This window comes from Pinus tabuliformis, chromosome X, assembly GCF_031772625.1.
Source record: "Pinus tabuliformis cultivar Carrire ecotype Pingquan chromosome X, CPIR1, whole genome shotgun sequence".
In the NCBI taxonomy this organism is placed as follows: Eukaryota; Viridiplantae; Streptophyta; class Pinopsida; order Pinales; family Pinaceae; genus Pinus; species Pinus tabuliformis.
In genome coordinates this window covers 675558525-675579625 of record NC_142308.1, presented here as the reverse complement: position 1 = coordinate 675579625, position 21101 = coordinate 675558525, and the positions used below count along the sequence as shown (strand labels likewise).

The window sequence follows — 21101 nt, the reverse complement described above, 5'->3', positions numbered from 1 at the left end:
CCGCCAAGACAAAAAGGTTCAAATTCACAACAAGCCTACAAGTTTAATGATTAATCTATGACAAAAGTAGTAAATTGTGAATATATCTACTAGTCTCTCCTTCCACCACAAAGAGAACGTGGCGGTGGGCCTCCATGTGGTGGCAATGGAGCAGATGGTGCCTGTGGAAGTTGTGGCATTGAAACTGATGAATACGCACCCCCTGTTGTTGGTGTTGAACCATGGAACTTGGGAACCAAGGGACTAGATGGGGGCGGCATCTCAACTCAATCATCATCATCATGGAATCGCTCAAAAAATTCATACAATAAAAAACCACTAGTTAACAAAAAAAATAAAAAACAGGAATTAGAGAAATGCTTTATAAGCAAAATTCATACCACAATGGACGTACCTGGATAAGAGCATCCTCTAATTGCTCTAATCGCAACACTCCATCCTCAAAGCTTAAGGTCTTTATTAGTCTTTGCATCATCACAGTAACGGGACAACAATAACAAGTTGTAATGAACATAAACCAAGCTCTTTGCTCGATCTAAACTCAACCTATTCCTTTTAACTCTGTGGATGAAAGAATAAGAACTCCAACACCTCTCTGTAGAAGAAGTGTTTACCACTTGTGATAGCACCTGCAATGCCAAAGTCTGTAGAAGTGGAGTAGCACCTCCATGCATGTTCCACCACTCAAGAGAAGAAAAAGTCTCTCGATCTCTAATTACACGCATTCTTCCAAATGGACTAGTGCTAAGTGTATAGTTGATCAACTGTCTCTGTACCATGGCAGCCTCCTCCTCATCAGGGACTAATTTACTCAATGCAATCATATATTTTTTGTGAACCTCTTGATCTTGGTGTGGTTTTCTCGTACTCCCCCCCAGGTGCTGGTGTTGAAAGCCATGATGGATGATAGTTTTTAGGTGTCAAAACATATGCTAATGCATGCAATGGAACATTTAGCATTTCCCATCAGTTTTCCACCTCTACACGAATATAATTGTACAAGGTGATATCTCTAGGCTCAACAATGTCTTTAATCTGCCCAACATGCTATCCATTTTCTCATACACCTCCTGAATTATTGGTCGATCTGAATCTCCAAACTTGATCATGTAATGAATTGGTTTGGTGAATTGCAAAACATATTTAACCTGTGACCAAAAGTACATGTGAAGAATAGTGTCCTTGGCTACACTGGCACCATCTCTATCAGTGTTAATTTCCTCCCATGATTCAACACACATCATATTAGTTAAAGCTTGTCTCACCTTCACTAGTTGCCTAAAGGTGAGGTAATAACTAACAAATCTTGTTTTTGCAAGTTTAAGCAACTGCAACTTGGAGTAAGTGCCATAGAAGTAGTTTACCCTTGTATGCCCTGTGATGAATTTAATGAGTTGCTTCCCTCTCCTATAAAGCTCATTAATCCACCCACATTCTTTATGCTTCACAATATCATGCATGAAAAGGTTCAATGTGTGAACCAGGCACCCAGAGCAAAAGATGTGTGGATGAGTACGCTCAATAACTTTTCCTGCTACCTTACAATTTGTTGCATTATCTGTGATCACTTGAACCACATTATTTGGACCAACATCTTAGATTGATTGCAATAGGATATCTGCAATGTTTTGGGAAGATGCACTGATGGAGGAGGAGTCATGACATGTAATAAATACTGCACCACTAGCAGAAACATCAAGAGCATTTATCAAATGTTGGTTTTTAATACTTGTCCACCCATCTAATACAATGGATACCCCACAATCTACCCACTCATTTGTAAAACGTGTCAAAGCTCTTTGAACGTTTCCTTTTTCTCTTTCTAATAACACTGTTCTAGCTTTCTCATATTTGGGGGGACTTGTATCCTTTTGGGGCTTCATTGATGGCCTTTACCATTTCATGCCAATAGGGAGAGCGAAGCACATTGAGTGGTACACCACAAGCACAAAGAAATCGGACTATCTTTGCATCCACATCATCCCTCCTAGCAACATTCAGGAAAGCCCTTGTTATTCTTTTACCTCCAGAGCTTGCAGAAGTAACATGAGGAGATGAGCTACCAAACCTAAAGGTTGCACTTGATTCAGAATGAGTTTTTTGTTTCTTGTTTTTTTGTTGTGCAACCTCCTCTATTTGGATGTATTTTCTTCTCTGTTCTGCTGAAATGTTTGGGCAAATTTATATCCCCACAACATCCTTTTTATCATCATTGTCCATCACCCCACAAAGATGCCTCCTCACATGGGTATATTAACTGCTAAATGGTTTTCCTCCATGACAACCATGAGGGCACAAAAATTTGTAGCTTCCACTGCCCTTGCCCCCTTCAAGTTTGGTCACATAGTTCCACAAGTGTGTTAATGCAACTTTCCCCTCTTGTGTTTCAGTGTTCCCTTTAGGTTCATCCCATTCCTCTTCAAACCCTTCCTCCTCATCATACATTGGGTCACTTATATGGGGACGACTATCCTCTTGTTCTTCTTCCCTTCTATTCCTACTCCTCCTTGCCATCATTAAAACCAAAAGTGTAATGCTACATAGAAGCCAAAAGAACACCATCTTGAAATATGGATATAGGTGGTGGACAATATGCAATTAAATGAGCAAGTAGAAAGAATGGGAAAGAGTAGGAGAGGGAGGAGAAAAATACAAAAAACAATGTCAAAAAAATGAGGGAGTTTGGTGTTTGCATTTACCACTTTAGCTCTTGTAGCTGGAAGTCCTGCAAGCTCCTCCTCCTTCACTCCTCCAAGCTCTCCTCTCTCGTCTCTTCTCCATTCCAAGCTCTCTTAAAATAAAAGTGAGCAAATGAGAGATGAAAGGGTCTTTAATCCCTTCACTCCTCACCCTAACCCAAGGTGGACCCACCCCCAACAAATTAAAAAAAAAAGGAAAAAAATAAAAATGTGCCACTTTGTGGCTCGCGTGGTGGAAACGTCCGCTTGCTCGACGAAGCGGTTGTGTTCCGTACGGATTCGACCAGGAAACGTCGTGGATCGTACGACCGATCTGCTCTACGAAACGCGGATCGGGCTTTACGGTTCCGAAATGGCAAGAACCATATTTTTCAGCCTGTTCTGCGTTTCGGAGGGTGGATCACCCATATATCCGTACGGATCGCGTTTCGGGGGGTGGATCACCCATGGATCCATACAGATCGCGTTTCGGGGGGTGGATCACCCACGGATCCATACAGATCGCGTTTCGGGGGGTGGATCACCCACGGATCCGTACAGATTGCGTTTCGGGGGGTGGATCACCCACGGATCCGTACAGATCGCTTTTCGGGCTTTTGATCTAGAGGGGGGGTTCCTGGAACACTGTGCTGGACTGTTGCTAGGGGCGGCATCTTTTGCGAAATGCAATCTCTGGTGCAGGTCATGGGTTGGTCCTTTTTGTGGAACCCGCCTGTGACCATGAGGAGCATGGTATTGCAATTGATAGAGGGGGGTTGGAAGCTGGCGGGATGGAGCGACGCAACCCTACCACCTGTGTGCATGCACCTTGTTGTAATACTTTGAAGTTTAATTAGGTTACAGTTTGCCTCAATGTACAGGACTGGGCTAGAGAGACGATGTCACGACCTGCAAAAACCTGAGGCCGTAGTAAGAAACCCGACGCAACAAGGCAAGACACAAAACCGGGACCGTTGGGTGGTCCCATAGTCAGAAGTCTCTCGAACGGTTAATTGTTGAAATTTCTAAGTATTACCCGTTAGAAATTTTATTTGTATTCTCTGGTTTATTTCTCCTACTTGTTAATTACGAACAAGTTATTTAACCATATAAATACTGAAATAAACACAATACAGTCAACACCATCTATAGATCAACAACTGAAAGAAATAGCAAACACACAAGTGACACCATTATTTTTCGACAACTTGTCCTCGGAAAAACCCAACTTCGGAAAACCGGTGCAACAATTCTGAGGGTTATTTTATTATGCAGTCTTTCTGAGTACAACTGGGTGCCAAACCGACTCACCCGACACAGAAAATAATCCGATAGTAATACCTCTCTATTCGGAAGCAAATATTAAAAAGTCTGCCCCACGAAACCCTCTCCAGCACAATCTGAACCTCAGTGTCAGCCCTCCTGGCCTCTGCCTCAACCCGAAACTCATTGCGTCAACCCTTTGATGCTCTGCGCAGCCTCTACGACCCTCTGCGTCACTCCTGCAGCCTCTGTGTGGATGATGTAGGCCCTTCTAGCCTCTACGCAGTCCCTTTTGCCTCTTCGTGGCTCCCTCTAGCTTAATGTCAACCTCTCTTTGCTTCTGTGTTGGTCTCTCGACACTATCTCTGCCTCTCCGTCTCGTACTCACTGCCCCTCGCTGCAACTGATCACTGATTCAATTTCTCTTAGCAAACACCGCTCTAGAAAATCGAATGATTGATCACTCTTGTGTCTTCTCCAACTGACCCTCAAGCCTCCTCTTATACTTTTTCTGTTGAGTCTTCAACGACCGAGATTACATCTCTAATCAACAGCTAAGATTAGATTTGGCTTGATGCATGTCATTTAGAACCTTCTAACCCAGTTTATATTAATACCCATTAATATTTTTATTTTCCTAATTTTAGACTTAGGAACCCATTAAAAATATTAATTATTTTAATATCTCCTTGACCGGGTAGAATCTGTCCACACCATTTCTGGGTCTTGGAGATCTCATGTTCTTTAGCCTCTCCACCAATTTTCATGGCTAGAGCACATCCGATGCTACCGAAATCAACATTAATTAGCAAAGCGACATCCACTTACCAAGAGGGAACCAATGAAGAAATTGGGAATTTGTTAGAAGAATGGGAAGCCAAAGTGAAGCAAGAGAGATGGATACAGAATTGGAGGACTAGAGAGTTCTCATCCCGGACGCTGGAAATACAAGAGGTAGAATCACCCAATTCAAGCAGACCCTCTACCTATACTGGCTGATGAAAAGCCTACTGGGAAAGGCGATGGAGCAAATCTTGGTAGGCATGGCAGTCATAGTTCAAGGAATGTCGAATTACAAGCAGGAATTTCAGAAGGTGCAGTTTCAACTGCACAAACAGGACGTCCGCCTTGGCTGAATTGAGCAGAACTTACCGTGTATCTTGGTCCAAACAGAGCTGCCTGGTACAAATGCCAAAGTTCCAGCACCGGTGGAATCAACATCAGTTGAACAGCATGACTAGCAAGCCTTCTTTCTGATAGTTTTGTTTATATATGCGTATAAAGAAATTTAAGCTGCTACTTCTTCCTGCTGTAAACCTCTCAGTTAATATTCTGCTTTCAAGGCAACTTAGTGAAAATCCATCCTCTTGTTTGATACATCTATAATTATTAATATACTACCATCATTTCCAAGGTCATCTGAAATAATGTTCTGAGCATGAATAGCAACTAATGATTAGTTACTTTTCTTAATGATAATCAATGTTCCACCAAGACTCCAAGATAGGGGTACGGGGGTGTAGGGAGATGCACAGGGGGAACGTGTGGGAGTATCTTCAAATTATAGGGAAATTTAAGGGGGGCGAGGAGACGTTGAGGTATATATATATATATATATATTTCATATTCAATAATGAAAGGATAAATACATTGATCTATACATAATTGAATTAAATAATACATTCAATCAATGAAATACATTGATCCATACTCATCATTCATACTGATAAATACATCATTCATCCATTCACCCCGAGATTCAATAATGAAATACATTGATCCATATAATCTACATTGGTTTAAAGATTAAATTCATCATTTATCATTCTAGATTCTAAATTGTTGTAAAATTTAAATTCACCATTCATCATTATAGAATCTAATTAGTACTAAGAAAAATAGACTATAGTAGGCACTGAAGTCTGAAGACTGGAATAGTTAATTGATATAACTCAAGCTCAAAAATAGTAAAGAGTGACGAGTCAAAGAATCAGTCTAAGGTCATTCATATTTAAAGTGAAGACTTGAAAGTAAAACTTAAAATTAAAAATGGAGAATGAGCATTGAAAGAGGTCCGCTGGGGAGGAGAGGCAACAGTTAATTGGTAAGTCAGATAGTGCCATGTGGTAAGCCGAGTAGAGGTACGCTTGGTTAGTTGAATGAGTGATATAGGGATTGCATATTAGTTTAGGTTTTGATATTTGTTATGTATTTTTCTTTTTATTTTTATTTTTTTTTGTTTATATATATATATATATTTTAAATTTTAAATTTCAAGGGTTATTATACAAAATTGAGGGGGACATGTCCCCCCCCAAAAGGGGTGTTTCTGGGCTTGGTGCTCTTGATAAAAGGATAGTTCCAGACCCTTATACATGATAGAATCCAATGGAAACATTGCAATGCCCCCAATCCTGAAAACTGTCAAGGCTGATGGATTTTGAGTGGGATCTAAAATTCTACTTTCTCCATATGAAATGCTTTTACTTTAAGAATTTAATGTTACCATTATTACATAGCATTAGTAGGGCCCTAGGATTGAATATTAAACTTCCCCATTCATAAATTATTGTTTTCAAGCAAAATTAAAAGGGGGCTCCCATCAACACTCCTTTTGGGGAAACACGTTCCCCACACTGGGAAACATTCCCCCCGGTGTCTCCCCGCATCTCCCTAAAAGGGGGATGTAGAGAAATGTTTTCCTAGGCGTTCCCCTGTCCCAGGTGCGTGGGAATCGTGGGGTGCATGCACCCCACCCTGCAAGACGCTTCCCTGTGGAACAATGATGATAACGGTTTGGTATGTGAACGTACTATCTTCGTGGAGAATATATCTACTCCTTATCTTCTTGGAGAATATATCTACTCCTTTAGTTAGGAAATTGATGATAAAATTATAAGCATATCTATTTATTGCACTCATGTTTCATACACTTGCAACCGGATAAATTTGTAAAATTTTTGGGGCTAATTATTTGCAAAGTTAGATGTTTAACATTGTCTGCAACAAATGATAACTTACTTTTCTTAATAATAACGGTTTAGTAGGTGAAGGCACTATATTCTTGACGAATCTATGTACTTCTATTATGAAATGGATGATACAGTTATATGCATATCTATTATTGCACTCGTATTTCATAGAACACTTGCAGACTGATAAAATTGTAAGAAATTTTTTGGGCTAATTATTTGCAAAGCTAGATATTTAACATTTTCAGTTTTAAATGCACACAATTTACATGGAAATTCATGCTTGCTAATATAGATACATTCAACTCTAATTATCCTTTGATTATGGATACTGATAACTGACACAGATTCTCCCAACTTTACAGCTCACAAATCTCTCAAAGATAGCTGCTGTTACAGTGAATCTTCAGTCCAAATATCTCATTGGCAGAACTGGGACACCTGTTTCTTCTCCAGCACCAGTAATATTTCTTTATGGTATATTCTATTATCTGAAAATTGTGGACACTTTTTACTGAGTCTCAAGGTTTGTACATTCTTATCAGTAAAATACCTTTTACAGATACTGTAAGACCTGAAGTACATCTCAGTACAAATTCACCGGGAAAGACAAAGGAACATAGTATTGCAGTTCTGATTGAATTTACCGAGCCTGTTTTTACCTTTGACTCTTCAGGGGTTACAGTTCATGGTGGAAGGATTGCAAGGCAGGTGCATATGGCTGAAGCCTATACTTTCTGTTTGTTGTTTGCTTTTATTAAAGAAAAAAATGTAAACCTTTTTATATACTACAAAATACTTACTAATAAGCAAAGTAAAAGAATTGTATGCTGAAAGAAATCATGATGTCCATAAATCCTAGTTGAAAAATGAGTATTCTAAGTACTTCTTAGTCAAACTCTTCTTAGTCCTGTTGTTGATCTGAGTCAAATTGGTTGCAAGTCTCTTTGCCTGCAAGTCCTAACAATGCTTGATTATGTTGCAAAAGTTTCAAGAGCGTGAGTATGTTGGGCATGCAGGCAATAGTATCTAGTATGGCTAGAAGCTTCTTCCATATTTGCAAGGAATGGCAGGTTGGGAGCAGCAATAAATTAATAATTTATACTAAAAATAATTAAAAATATAACAAATTAAAACAAAAAATAAAAATATCCAATAAATTTTCAAACATTGAGATTGAAATTGAAAACAATTGATTTATTTCATAGCTTAAGCTAGTTTTAGTCTCTTTAGCCTCTTGTAATGGTTATAATATATGTTGATTTCTTGTAAATTTGATCACACCCCTAGGTCCATGTTCATTTATATGTATATTGGGTTTGTGTGGCACCAATTCAATCCATCACTAACTGTTTGATCTGCAAGTGCATCCCACTATATGAGTTTGTTAAGGCAATTTGCATACCTATAGATGCACGAACCACCAATAGTTTCATAAGCTATAGGTTCAATTTTTTTTTTTTTTATTATCAAATTTCTTGTTCCAATACCATCTCTATTATTGCTCCCAGGAATGGTTACTACATGGGTGCCTTTGCATTTTTTTGGAGGGCAACCATTGCTTATTTCTCATGTGAATGGGCTGGATTGTTTCAACTAATATCGAACTTTCAAACTGTTTGGTATTTTGATTTTGATGTCATTTATGGTCCTAAATTACTACATCAATCATAGGAGTAAAGTTAGCTATAAACATTTAAGACGTGAATTAGAGTTACTCAATATCTTAGTATTGGTGTGGAAAGATCTATGTCTATTCACTTAAGTCATTGGTAACATATACTTTGAATTTGAACAGTTCTAAATGAATAAGAGGCGTGAGTCCTCTTGATTCATATAACATTGGAATTCTAAAAATTGCTATGATTAATAATTCAATTGACTTTTTAATCATGGCATTTTTTTGGCATGAGAATTAGCAATGACTCGATTGATATTTGGCACTTATCTTATGATATTGGACCTCATGTAGTTGGGAACTTGCAAAAGCTCCTTCCATGTGAATGAGATTTTGAAAATACCTAAACAAATAGGGAGCTTCCAAAAGATCGTGAAAAAAAGGGAGGACACAAAAATCAAGCTTTGATAGAGCTTCCAAAAATTTCCCAAGCTTCCAAAGAAGCTCCTGAGTAACATGGAGTCATGGACTGTTTCGTACCATCTCCCAACTGTAATGATCCTAAACAGGAATGCAAGTGATATAAAAAGCATGCAAACAATCCAGCAATCAGAAAAACGAAATATACATTAAGCACCCATGGAAACACTGGAAATAGAGAACTTATGAGCCATTTTATTACTTCTTCAAGAGCAAAATACAATAGTAAAATAGAATGGTGCACCTGGGCTTGTCTCAATGGATAAGCTTGACAAAACCTAGGTGAGAAAATGCTGAATTGAAGGCTGCTACAACTGCTGCACCAAATTGAACTGTGCTGCGCCAGAAAACTGCTCTGTCTGCCAACTTTGAAGCGTTGGAATCATTGCTTCCCGTGCTCGGAAAATAATGAGATTTGAGCTCCTTGCTCCTTGGCCCAAACCCATAAAACCCACGAAGGAATTGGCCAAATGTTGACCTTGGAATTTTGGCCCAAATTCCCCTTAGCTCGTTTAGCTGCTCGCTGAGTTGGGACCCCTGTTTGACCCCTTGGATCTGCCCAGAAAATTCTATAAAATCAGGAGTGTGATCCTTGCCCAAAACCCCAGGAAAACCCAGAAAGGGTTTCCCTTGGTTCCACCCTTCAAAAATTAACGTTTCACAGCTTGAGCCTCCTCCAATTTCGAATTCTGTTGCTGTGACTAATCCTGTCAATCTCTGCTCTCCCAACTCCAGCAGTCCTCTTCAAATGACCCTCCAAGTGATCTCCTACTTCTGGCCAACTCCAACTCTACAATTCCTTCCTCCAAACTCCCATGTGAGCCTAGTGGTGGCTCTCTCTGTAGGCCCCGGGTAACTGTAAATAGAACTGCTAGGATCCTGGCTCTATTGGCTTCGAAACTCACAAGAAAGGCTGATCCTTTGTTGCTCTCCCAATCCTCTAACTCTCCCGACAAATGCTTGATCACTGATAGCTCCAAACTCCCCCTGCGTATTCTCTACATAGCCAGAAATACGCACTCCCTGTTGTCGCTGAATGGTAGTGTTATACACACTCCCAGAACTCCTGAAATACTTATGGAAATGCCTCTCTAGGGCGGGTATGAATGGTCGCCCGAAGTAGAGGTTGAATCTCCTGCTTGAGAGTTCGTGGCTAAACAGTCGGTTAACTTAGCTAAACAAAAGAGCGAACAATCAAGTAGTTTTGATTGCAATGTGTAAGAATGAATCCAAATGAGAGCTATATCCTCCTTTTATCTTTTTGGGCCTTCCTTGCCTCATGTGGGCCCCTCCATCTAGTGCTTCGAATTCCTTCCAAACCATTCGAATGGCCTAGTTCGAATTCCGACATGGGTGGCCCCCACCTTCCACTAGCAACCAAATTAAGTCGAATTTCCTCCTAAGTCCCTAAGTCGAAAGTGTTGGCTTCTTTCCCTTAGCTAAAATTGTTCCTCCAACCCGAGCCTCCCAAATGTTGCTTGCCCTCAGGCAACCTAAAAGTTGGGTGCTCCAAAATGTGCTCACCCTCCTAGGTGGCATCCTTATCTGGCAAGCTCCTCCAATGTACCAAAAATCCCCTGTCCTCAAGCGATGCCTAAGCAAGCATCCTCTCTAATTGTTGCTCCCCACTGTCACTGCAAAATGTGCCAAGGTTCCAGATGTGTCATTGGATCATGCCTGACCTTTGCATTGTCTTGATATAAAAGAATCCTTCAATACCAGGATCCCAGGCAATCCTATGCAACATGAAGCTCCCCTCGCTTCATTCACTATCCTGTCCAGTGAAAGTACTAGATGTCGTTCGTTCCATCACTGACTTGCTAAAGCCTAATGGAAGAGCTGTATGATCTCCCCCTGTAGTAGCTGACACATCTCTAGAGGTTATTGAGATGTGAGGCGCTATGATGCCCCAGCTCCCTAGTAGGCCCAGAGTGGTGCCACCATGCTGACGTCGCGCTACTTTGACTATGTCATAGTCCCCATCGTGCGCAGTCAGTATGCTCCTCTCCTCGAACTCAATGGTGGAGTAATGAAAGAGGCGAGACACATCCTGCCGCGGCATCTCCATGGCACCAAGGCCTACCCATCCAAATCCAACTCTGACCTGTGCAACAAGAGAGAATGTTTGCCTCCCCATATGATGAAACCCTTTGTGAACCCCCACCTGTCATCCCATGAGCGAACTATATCACCTTCTGCCACGACTCCGCTCATCATGAGTGATCTATCAATCAACTGAATCCTTGCATCCCATAGCCAGACCAGCTGCGACATAGCCCTGTCAATGGATGGAATCCTTTTGGACCTCATCTCTAGTCCCTGGATGTGATCACTATATAGGCTCCATATATTGCGGGCTAATCTGATGCATGCTAATTTGCCCTATGTCTACCACTATGTAGTACCGATGATCGCTAGGAGCCATGTGTGCCAAAGATCTATCCCCTGAATGCAACCAAAAGATGGGTATCCGATACTTGTAATCGACTTAGGGTATGTGGACCCCTCCTGTCCCTGCCAACCATCTCCCCTGGGTCCGTCATCCGCCCTCTCGATAATGTGCCAATACAATGTCTGGAGGTCAGACACATACTAGAAAGCTGCCTCAATCGTACACGGTATCCTCTGCTCATGCATGGTCCTGACATGCCTTGTGGAAAGAGTGACACATGTCTCCCTTGTGACCTGCTCCCCAGGCGTAGGCTCACTGATGAACGATATGCCACCCCTGTAGATGATCAGCTCATCCCCCAACCTGTGGTTGTCAACTCATGCACCGACCCAATGCCACCACTGAGAAGTCTCTCCCCTAGTGCGTTGAGTGTCATCCCAATATCTCGGGTGAGCTCCCTGTCCCCAGCTGCTCGCGCCTAGAGTGTCAAAGGACAACAACCAAGTCGTCTGTGCCTATAAGTGATGTATAAGAGGGACAGGCATGTGAGTCCCCATGGATACCATCGAGTATCGCTCATATGCGTTCCCGTCAATCCTGAGTGAAGCACACCCAACAATATGCATTGTGTCTCCATCCATAAGTCTCCTTGGAGGCAACTCTCCAAGACCTCGCCGTGCAACACCATATGCCCCTGCATCCCACCGAGTATCCCTGTAGTCCTCGACTTGGCACTGTACGCTATAGCCTATCCCTGTGCACCACTGGATACCCCGTGCTACTGCTGTACCATCCTGTACGGTCTTGTATCCTGCCTATGTCACTGTCTCTGGCTCTCCCCACGTGTACGCGATGCGAGGTGAGTTGCTCAATGCACACCAACATGCTACATCAAACAACCACGCATCTCCATGCTCCTCTACAGACCACTGCTCATCACTGCATACCTTTATACACCACTGGATGCTAGGTTCTAAAATTGGGTTTGTATGCATTAGGTCGCATCCCTCTACATAAGACTAGATTTTGCGGCATATCCTTATGCACCCCTGTGTACCATTGCCTACTGTCGTACCACCCTGTATCATATGCCATCCTGCATTTACCAACACATCCACCAATCTGCTAGTAATCCCTCCATGATGTGGGCTACATCTCCCCATCTACCCTGAAAGACTTGAGCAGTCTGACTCCTCACATGCCAATGGGAATGACACTATTGTGCATATCCTCAGTAGCTCCAATGTCCAATATACCAATGAGAGAGCACCGTCTCCATGTAATGCCTTGTTCGGTGGTCTACTGAAGCCACCTCCTCCTACCAGCTCCTTCCATAGTAGGCTAATCACACTATGACTACATGCACAATCAATATGCCAAGACAACTCATGAAATTGGTCTGCTCCCTTGTCAAACTATCTTGTCACTAGTGTTGTCTCGGGCTCTGATCGAGATCTGAAAATGTGTGTGCCCCAAAACGTCGGATCCATCACGCAGCTACTGCCGTCACGTAACGACTCTATGGTGTGATGGGAATTGCCACCTGGATCCCAACAACAATCTGGCCCTTGAGTCCCTATGGTTATCCATGGCCTCTGCTGAAATGTGGCCATGGATGTATCCAATCACCTAGCCTGCTCCATCGGGTACTAGCTCAGTGCCTCTCTCCACCCAATCCCAAAGGAGGGATTGAATGTACAATCCCCAGTGGAATAAATAAGCCCTCCAAGTTGATGCAGTGTCATACTCAGCTCAGGTCGCTCAGTCCTGCTAACTTGACCATCCCCTAGGGTATGTCTAGACAACGCTGCCTCCCTCAATCCAATGCATAAGGGTGGGCTAAAATCGTTATAGATCTCGTCAATGTGCCTCTGAAATGAATTGTGCTGAAATCCCAATGTGTGGTCTCTATGCTGCCCCTCATCAATGGCTAGCCCAAAGGATGGTTGTACATCCTCCTCCATCATGGAGTCAACACAAGCCTCCAACTTCTCCTCCATAGACAATCCAACACGCAAGACATGCTCGCGAATCAGCTGCAGGTGACTGTCATCTGGTAACACTGGCATAAATCTAGATGCTTATGTACCTTTCGACTCCTCATCAACAATGGAGACGCCTCCCGACACCTCATCAACTTGTGGTGCACTATTATCACCTGAGTACTCAGTCAAAACCTCAGATACCTCATCAATGGATACCTCAACATTGGATGACACCTCCTCAATGGTGGACACCTTCATGTCTCTTGGCACCTTGTCAATGGAAGGCCTTGTGGGTGCGTGCTCTACTTTCTCCCCCAAGGTGTGCCAGAGCTATCAAAGGAATCTCCAATAAGGGTGACTCCTGCATCACACTGGACACATTGACATGCTCCTCACGCTCTAGTGTGCCCAAAAACCCTCCTCCTTAAGCTCCTGATATCTAAAGGTAGGTCTTCACCAGCAAAAGCGCCCCTGGTCACACCCTCTAATTGTCCTTGTCCTGTATGCTCCTTTTGAGGAGATCCGATGCCCTGATTTTGTCGACTTTCCCCACACAATGTAGATGGTTGCACCCCCACAGCATGCACACCACTAATGTCTCTGCTGTAAGGATGAGAATGGATTTGGTCCGACACCTTCCTCAACTGGGCCAATCTCTCATCATTCCAATGGATTCCACCCCATAATCCCTGCATACTAAATCTTCTTTGAGCCATAAGTTGTCTATGGTTTAACCATCACTGTGCATATATGCTCAAATCTTCCATGATCTAGATGGCTACCCCACCGCTGGCCAAGACCATGGCTTTGATACCACTGTAATGATCCTAAACAAGAATGTAAATGATATACAAAGTATGCAAACAATCCAACAATCAGAAAAACAAAATATACATTAAGCACCCATGGAAACACTGGAAATAGAGAACTGCTGAGCCATTTTATTACTTCTTCAAGAGCAAATACAATAGTAAAATAGAATGGTGCACTTGGGCTTGTCTCAATGGACAAGCTTGACAAAACCCAGGTGAGAAAATGCTGAAATGAAGGCTGCTACAACTACTGCACCAAACTGAACCGCGTTGCCCCATAATACTGCTCTGTCTGTTGACTTCGAAGGGTTGGAATCACTACTTCCTGTGCTAAGAAAATAATTAGATTTCGGCTCCTTGCTCCTTGGCCTAAACCCAGAAAAATCCATGAAGGAATTGGCCAAATGTTGACCTCGAAATTTTGGCCCAAATTCCCCTTAGCTACTCTAGCTGCTAGCTGAGTTGGGACCCCTGTTTGACCCCTTAGATTTGCCCAAAAAATTCTATAAAATGAGGAGTGTGATCCTTGCACAAAACCCAGAAAGGGTTTCTCTTGGTTCCAAACTTAAAAAATTGACCTTTCACAGATTGAGCCTCCACCAATTTTGAATTCTGTTGCTGTGACTGATCCTGTCAATCTCTGCTCTCCCAACTCCAACAATCCTCCTCAAATGGCCCTCCAAGTGATCTCCTACTTCTCCCGACTAGCTCCAACTCTACAATTTCTTCCTCCAAACTCTCCCCCAGAATTACTTACACTCTCCTTCCTAAAGCATTCTTTCCTTATCTTCCTTCCTACCTCAGTGAATAAGTAATGAAGTTGGCAGGAATAAGGCATGGCAGGGCAGGGAATGCATTCTTCCTGGCTTATAGATATAGAATATAGAAGATCTTCGGTACTACCCATGACATTCTATCACATCACTTATCCACTACCCCCGCAAAAAAAGATATCTGATAGCTCAACTGGTCGGGGATCATAAATGATGATCTCTGCGAAAAAGCAGGGGGGTTTAGCCCCGTCCTTGCGAAAAGTATGGAAGGGTCGAGCCCTTATGGATAAGGCTTCCACCCGGAATAGAAAACGACGAATCATAATGATCTGTTATATGTTAATTGTGTAGATTCTTTTTCTTGCTAGTTTTTCCTAGCCCTCGGAAGCGCAAGACCTCCGGTAGGACAGGAAACTAGACTTCACTTCGCTGAAAGGAGACTGATAAGCCCGCCATCGATTTCAGCGAAAACTAGGCTCCCACGTGAGCCTAGTGGTGGCTCTCGGCGCAGGCCCCAGGTAACTGTAAATCGAACTGCTGGGATCATGGCTTTGTTGGCTCCAAAATTCACAAGAAAGGTTGATCCTTTGTTGCTCTCCCAATCCTATGACTTTCCTGACAAATGCTTGATCACTGATAGCTCCAAACTCCCCTTGTGTATTCTCTAGCGAGCCAGAAATACACACTCCCTGTTGTGGCTGGATGGTAGTGTTGTATGCACTCTCAAAACTCCTGAAATACTTATGGAACTGCCTCTCTAGGGTGGGCACAGATGGTCCCCCGTAGTAGATGTTGAATATCTCGCTTGAGAGTTTCGTGGCTAAACAACCAGTTGAGTAAGCTAAACAACAGAGCAAACAATCAAGTAATTTTGATTGCAAGGTGTAAGAATGATTCCAAATGGGAGCTCTCTCCTCTTTTTATCTTTGTGGGCCTTCCTTGCCTCATGTGGGTCCCTCCATCCAACATTTCAAATTTCCTCCAAACCATTCGAATGGCCTAGTTCGAATTCCCATGTGGGTGGCCCCCACCTTCCACTAGCAACCAAATTAAGTCGAATTTCCTCCTAAGTCCCTAAGTCAAAAATGTTGGGTTATTTCCCTTAGCCAAAATTGTGCAAAAATATGTGGAAACACCTTGTTACAAATGTGTTTGAGAAGGGATATGACACCAACAAAAGGGACTGCTTCTTACAAGCTCTCAGGCTCCTTGGTGTGGGGGAACACTTGGTATGGGTTCCCCTACTCACAGGAGCAATACCCGTGCAACTATGATGCTCGATGACTCTTGGTACCCCTCAATTTTATACCAAGAGGACCATATTTTTTTGTCAGATTTATCCTAGAATTTAAGTTGATCTTGTGCATGATTTGAGATGATGTTCGCGCCTAGGGTTTCGTGACTAGTTTGCCATCATGAGGATTGTATTATATACCATGATGAGACAAAAGTTGTGACCATGTATCTTATGTATTGTTAATAGACCATGATTAGTGTTCTATGAACAATGTAAACTTTAAAACGGGAACTGATACTGTTACCCGTTTTGTAGAGATAGAAAAAAAGCGACCTAATTTTGAAAAGGGCCGTTGCAGAACACACATATTTTTTTTAGTGCATAGGTTTGGCACTTTAAATTTTTTTATGTACATTACGTTTTAGAATGTTAGTGATGTGCATGCGTATTTAAAAAAGCGGTGATTTTGCGTTAGGTCCTTCTTTTAAAAGACCTATTTTTTGACGAAATGTAAATAATTATTTTTTAAATTTAACAATTTTTGATAATTTAAGTTTCTTAATGTATTAAGTGTGGATATTTTTTTTAAATGTAACATTTTTTTACACTTTAAAATTTTTTATGTCAATTTTTTTTGACATAAAAAAAGAAAATATAAAAATATATATAAAAAAGACAAAAAAACTTTAAAAATGTAAAATTTTTATTTTTTATTTGTATTTTTTTTATCTTGTAAACCATAACAAAATTTGGAAAATAAAAACAAAAAACAAAAAAAAAAAAAAATAAAAACTATAAAATTAAGTAACTAAAAATATACAAATTTAAAAAAACATTAACAAAAAACTACAAAAATAAAAAAATAAAAACAAACTAGATTAAAAAAATATAGGAAAAAAAAACTAGTAAAAATCTAAAAAGCTATTAAAATCAAGATTAAAAATATAAAAAAAAAAATCTAAAAAAACCAAAATATACTCAAATTAAAAAAATCCAAAAAATAATTTAAATTTAAAAAATATATATATTTAAAAAAAATAACTTTTAAAAAATACATATATTTTGGATTAAAAAAACCCTTGAAAAATTAAAAAAAAAAGCATATATTTTCTATTTTAAAAAAATAAAAAACATTTAAAACTTTAAAAATCCTATATTTACAGTTAAAACTTTAAAAAACATATATGCACACAGCGTCGCTGCCCAGGACCGTGCCTCCACGGGCGGCCGGGCGGTGGCTATCCGATTTCGAGAATCGGATAGCCACCCCCACATGCCGCTGGGCAGTGGCTGTCCGATTCTTGGAATCAGAAGCTCCACCGCCCAGGGCCGTGCCCCCACGGGTGGTTGGGCAATGGCTATCCAATTCTCGAAATCAGATGGGCGTTGGCTATTCGATTATTGGAATTGGATAACCACCGTCTTACTGCCCGTGGGGGTGGCTATTCCATTCTCAAATCAGATAGTCACCACCTGACCGCCCGTGGGGATGGCTATCCAATTCCGATTCTGGAATCGGATAGCCACCATCCGGCTGCCCATGGAATCGGGCAGCCACCGCCCGACCTCCCTCACCGGTGGTTGGTTTGTGGATATTCGATTCTCGGGATCAGATAGTCACTGCCCGACCGCCCCCACGGGTGGTTGGGCGGTGGATATCTGATTCTCGGAATTGGATAGCCACTGTCCAGCTGTCCATGGGGGAGCGGCCCTGGGCGGCGGAGCTGCGTGGCCACGACCCAACGGTCAACCGGGTGGTGGCCGATAAAATTGCTTTTTTTAAATAAAAATAAATTTTATTAATATTTTAATAAAAAAAATCAAATTTTAAATGTTTTTATTTTATTTTATATATATTTGTAAAATATATTTTTTTAGATATTTTAAATGTTATTTTAAAAAAATCAAAAATATATTTAGCTTTTTTTTTTTTTTTTTTTTTTTCTTTTTTTAATATTTTTTCTTTAAATCGAAATGTTAAATCAATGTCAAATCCAAATTTTAAATTTTGAAATGTTTTTTTTTTTTGGTTTATTTTTATTATTATTATTTTTAAATAAAAAATATATCGTTTTTTTATTTTTTTTTAAATGTTTTTTCATTTTATATTAAATTTGAAAATATCTATATTTTTTAAAATTTTAGTTGTTTTTTGGTTTTTTTTTTAATGTTTTTAATCATAATTTATGTAGTTTTTTAATTTTTTGTTTGTTTGTTTTTTTTTGGGTCAATTTTCTATTTTTGTTTCAATCTAGTTTGTTTGTTTGTTTTTTTTTTATTTGGTTAATGCTTTTTCAAATTTTCATATTTTTACTTAAATTTTTTTTTTTTTTGGTTTTTCCAATTTTTTATGGTTTACGAGATTAAAAAAATTTGTTTTTTTTTTTGAAAATATGTTTTTCTTATTACTTATTTCTTTATATTTTTTTAACTTTTTTATTCTTTTCTTTTATAGGTTGATTTTATTTATTTTTTAACATTTTTATGATTGATTTCTTTTTTTAATTTTATGTTTTGTTTTTAATATATAGTTTTATTTCCGTTTTGCTATTTTTTTCAACTTTTTTTGTTTTTTTCATTGTTTTAATTTTTAATTTTTTGTTTTCATTATTCTTTTGAAATTTTAATGTTTTTTTTTCTTTTTTAACATTTTTATGATTGATTTCGTTTTTTAATTTTGTTTTGTTTTTAATATATATTTTTATTTCCGTTTTGCTATTTTTTGTTTAACTTTTTTGTTTTTTTTCATTGTTTTAATTTTTGTTTTAATTTTTAATTTTATGTTCTCATTATTCTTTTGAAATTTTAATGTTTTTCGGAGTCGTGATAAAATATTTTACACCATTATTTCAAAATGTTGAAAATTTATCCTAGAAAAAAAAAGGTGTTATTCCAGCGTCAACACTTTTCGTGTTGAGGGTGTTTTTTGCACAATTTTTGCATATAGAAATTCGGTTTTAATGGTATTTAAAAAAAAAGTTGAAGATTGACCCTAAAAAGAAACCATCATTCTAGTATCAACACTTTTCATTTTCAGGGTGTTTTTTGCACAATTTTTGCACAAAAAATTCATTTTCACTACCATTTTTAAAACATGTTCAAAATTGACCCTAAAAAAAACATCGTTCCAATATACACACTCTTCGTTTTTAGTACTGTTTTTCAGGGTTTTTTGCCCAGAGTTCCCATTTTGAGTTTATAGTTTTCGTTTCAAAGTTTACATTGTTTATGTAGAGTGTTTTTTTAATCTAGGTGGTTTTTCTATACCCTTGTGGTTGGTCATGGCTTGTCCTCTTATTCCCCATTTCAAGGTAGGCTTGTCCTAAGTTCTAACTATCTCTTAGAGGTCTTTTATGGCTGACATGGGTGTGTAGGGATCTTGGAGTGGATATAGTGGGGGTATCTTGGAGTGGATCTCAGAGCTACACTCTAGGGATCTAGTGCAACTGAAGAAAATAGGGAGCCCGAACAACTACATCACAGAGTTCTAGAGTTTAACAGTGATGTTGACGGATATATCCTAGGATCGATTAGTGATGATACTTTTGGAGGGGCTAAGTGGTCCATTACACGATTGGGTTCAGTTCTTTAACCCTAGTACACTACAAGAAACTGTTGCTAGAAGCAAGGATATGGAAGATGTTGTGCCGAAGAAGGCATTCTTAATACATTCCCACATAGAAGAATAAGGAGAAGAGGCCTTGGTAAGGGAAGAACTAGATGAAAGAAACCAAGGACGAGCTAAGAAGAAAGAAGCTCTGCTACAACTGCAAAGAACCTTGGGTCCCAGGACACAGATGCATGGGCAAGTGAAAGGTCCATTATATAGAAGTGATGTTGAATCAAGGTTGCATGAAAACAGGGAAACGGGTACAAGTTTCCGAAACGGGAACGGATACGAAACGTGACCTCCCCAAATTTTGGAAACGGGGAAACGCGATATATATATATATATATATATATATATATATATATATTAGGACATTTAAGAAATATGTGCAATCATAAAGCATATATGATACATTCTAATTTATTACATTATGATAAAATTGTCAATTGTCAATGCATAAACTATAAGTCTCTAAATTTACATCACATTTACTCATGAATGATCACATAATGAAAATAGAAATATCCAAAATCAGCCACGAGAAATTTCTAATTTCTTGTCTCGTGCTTGATTGGGAGTCTCCTCCTACATAGTCGAACGACCTTAGTGCTCTTAATTAAATGCAAGTTTCATACCCTAGTACCCTACATGCTCTTAATTATTGGGAGTCTCCCCTGCATAGAGGGCTTGGTTCTCTTGATTAAATACAAGTTCCATACCCTAGTACATGATAAAATCCAATGGAAACATTGCAATCCCCCCAATTTTGAAATCCTGAAAAACAGATAAGTCTGCTGGATTTTGAGTGAGATCTAAAATTCTACTTTCTCCATATGAAATCCAATGAGGGCGAAACCACTGTCAAACATCCTGAGTCATTTCATGGTAATGTTAAAAATTTAAGTAAAAGGATGAAAATGAAAAATAAAGGAGAATATCACTTTTACTTTAAGAATTTAACATTACCATGAACTGCATATGCCTCAAACTTCCTGATGAACTGCGTATCAACACTAGGGCAAAAGTTCACTTTTATAACTTTAGACAGGCATCTAAAAGCAACTAGAAGTCACTAGGATAACCTAAAAATAAATTAGAAAACAATTAAAAAACACACACACACACACACAAGTAAAAAGCTGAAACGTGAGTCATACGGCCTTGAAACGCGTTTCAGGTCGTACTGGCCACGTTTCAGTTTCGTGAAATGTGGCAGTACGGCCTGAAATGCATTTCAGGGCCGTAACACATGCGTTTCAGTGTTTCGTACTCGTTTCTGTA

At 39.7% G+C, this 21101-nt stretch overlaps 1 protein-coding gene across 4 annotated transcripts in view; it reads left to right on the top strand.

The window, feature by feature from the left end:
- Positions 1–21101, top strand: part of LOC149141786 (uncharacterized) — a 209235-nt gene that overhangs the window by 105186 nt on the left and 82948 nt on the right. For all 4 annotated transcript variants that reach the window (XM_089453113.1, XM_089453115.1, XM_089453114.1 and 1 more), the window contains 2 exons: positions 7279–7390; positions 7476–7620. In XM_089453113.1, the coding sequence (XP_089309239.1) occupies positions 7279–7390; positions 7476–7620 (257 nt within the window). The remainder of the gene's footprint in view (positions 1–7278; positions 7391–7475; positions 7621–21101) is intronic.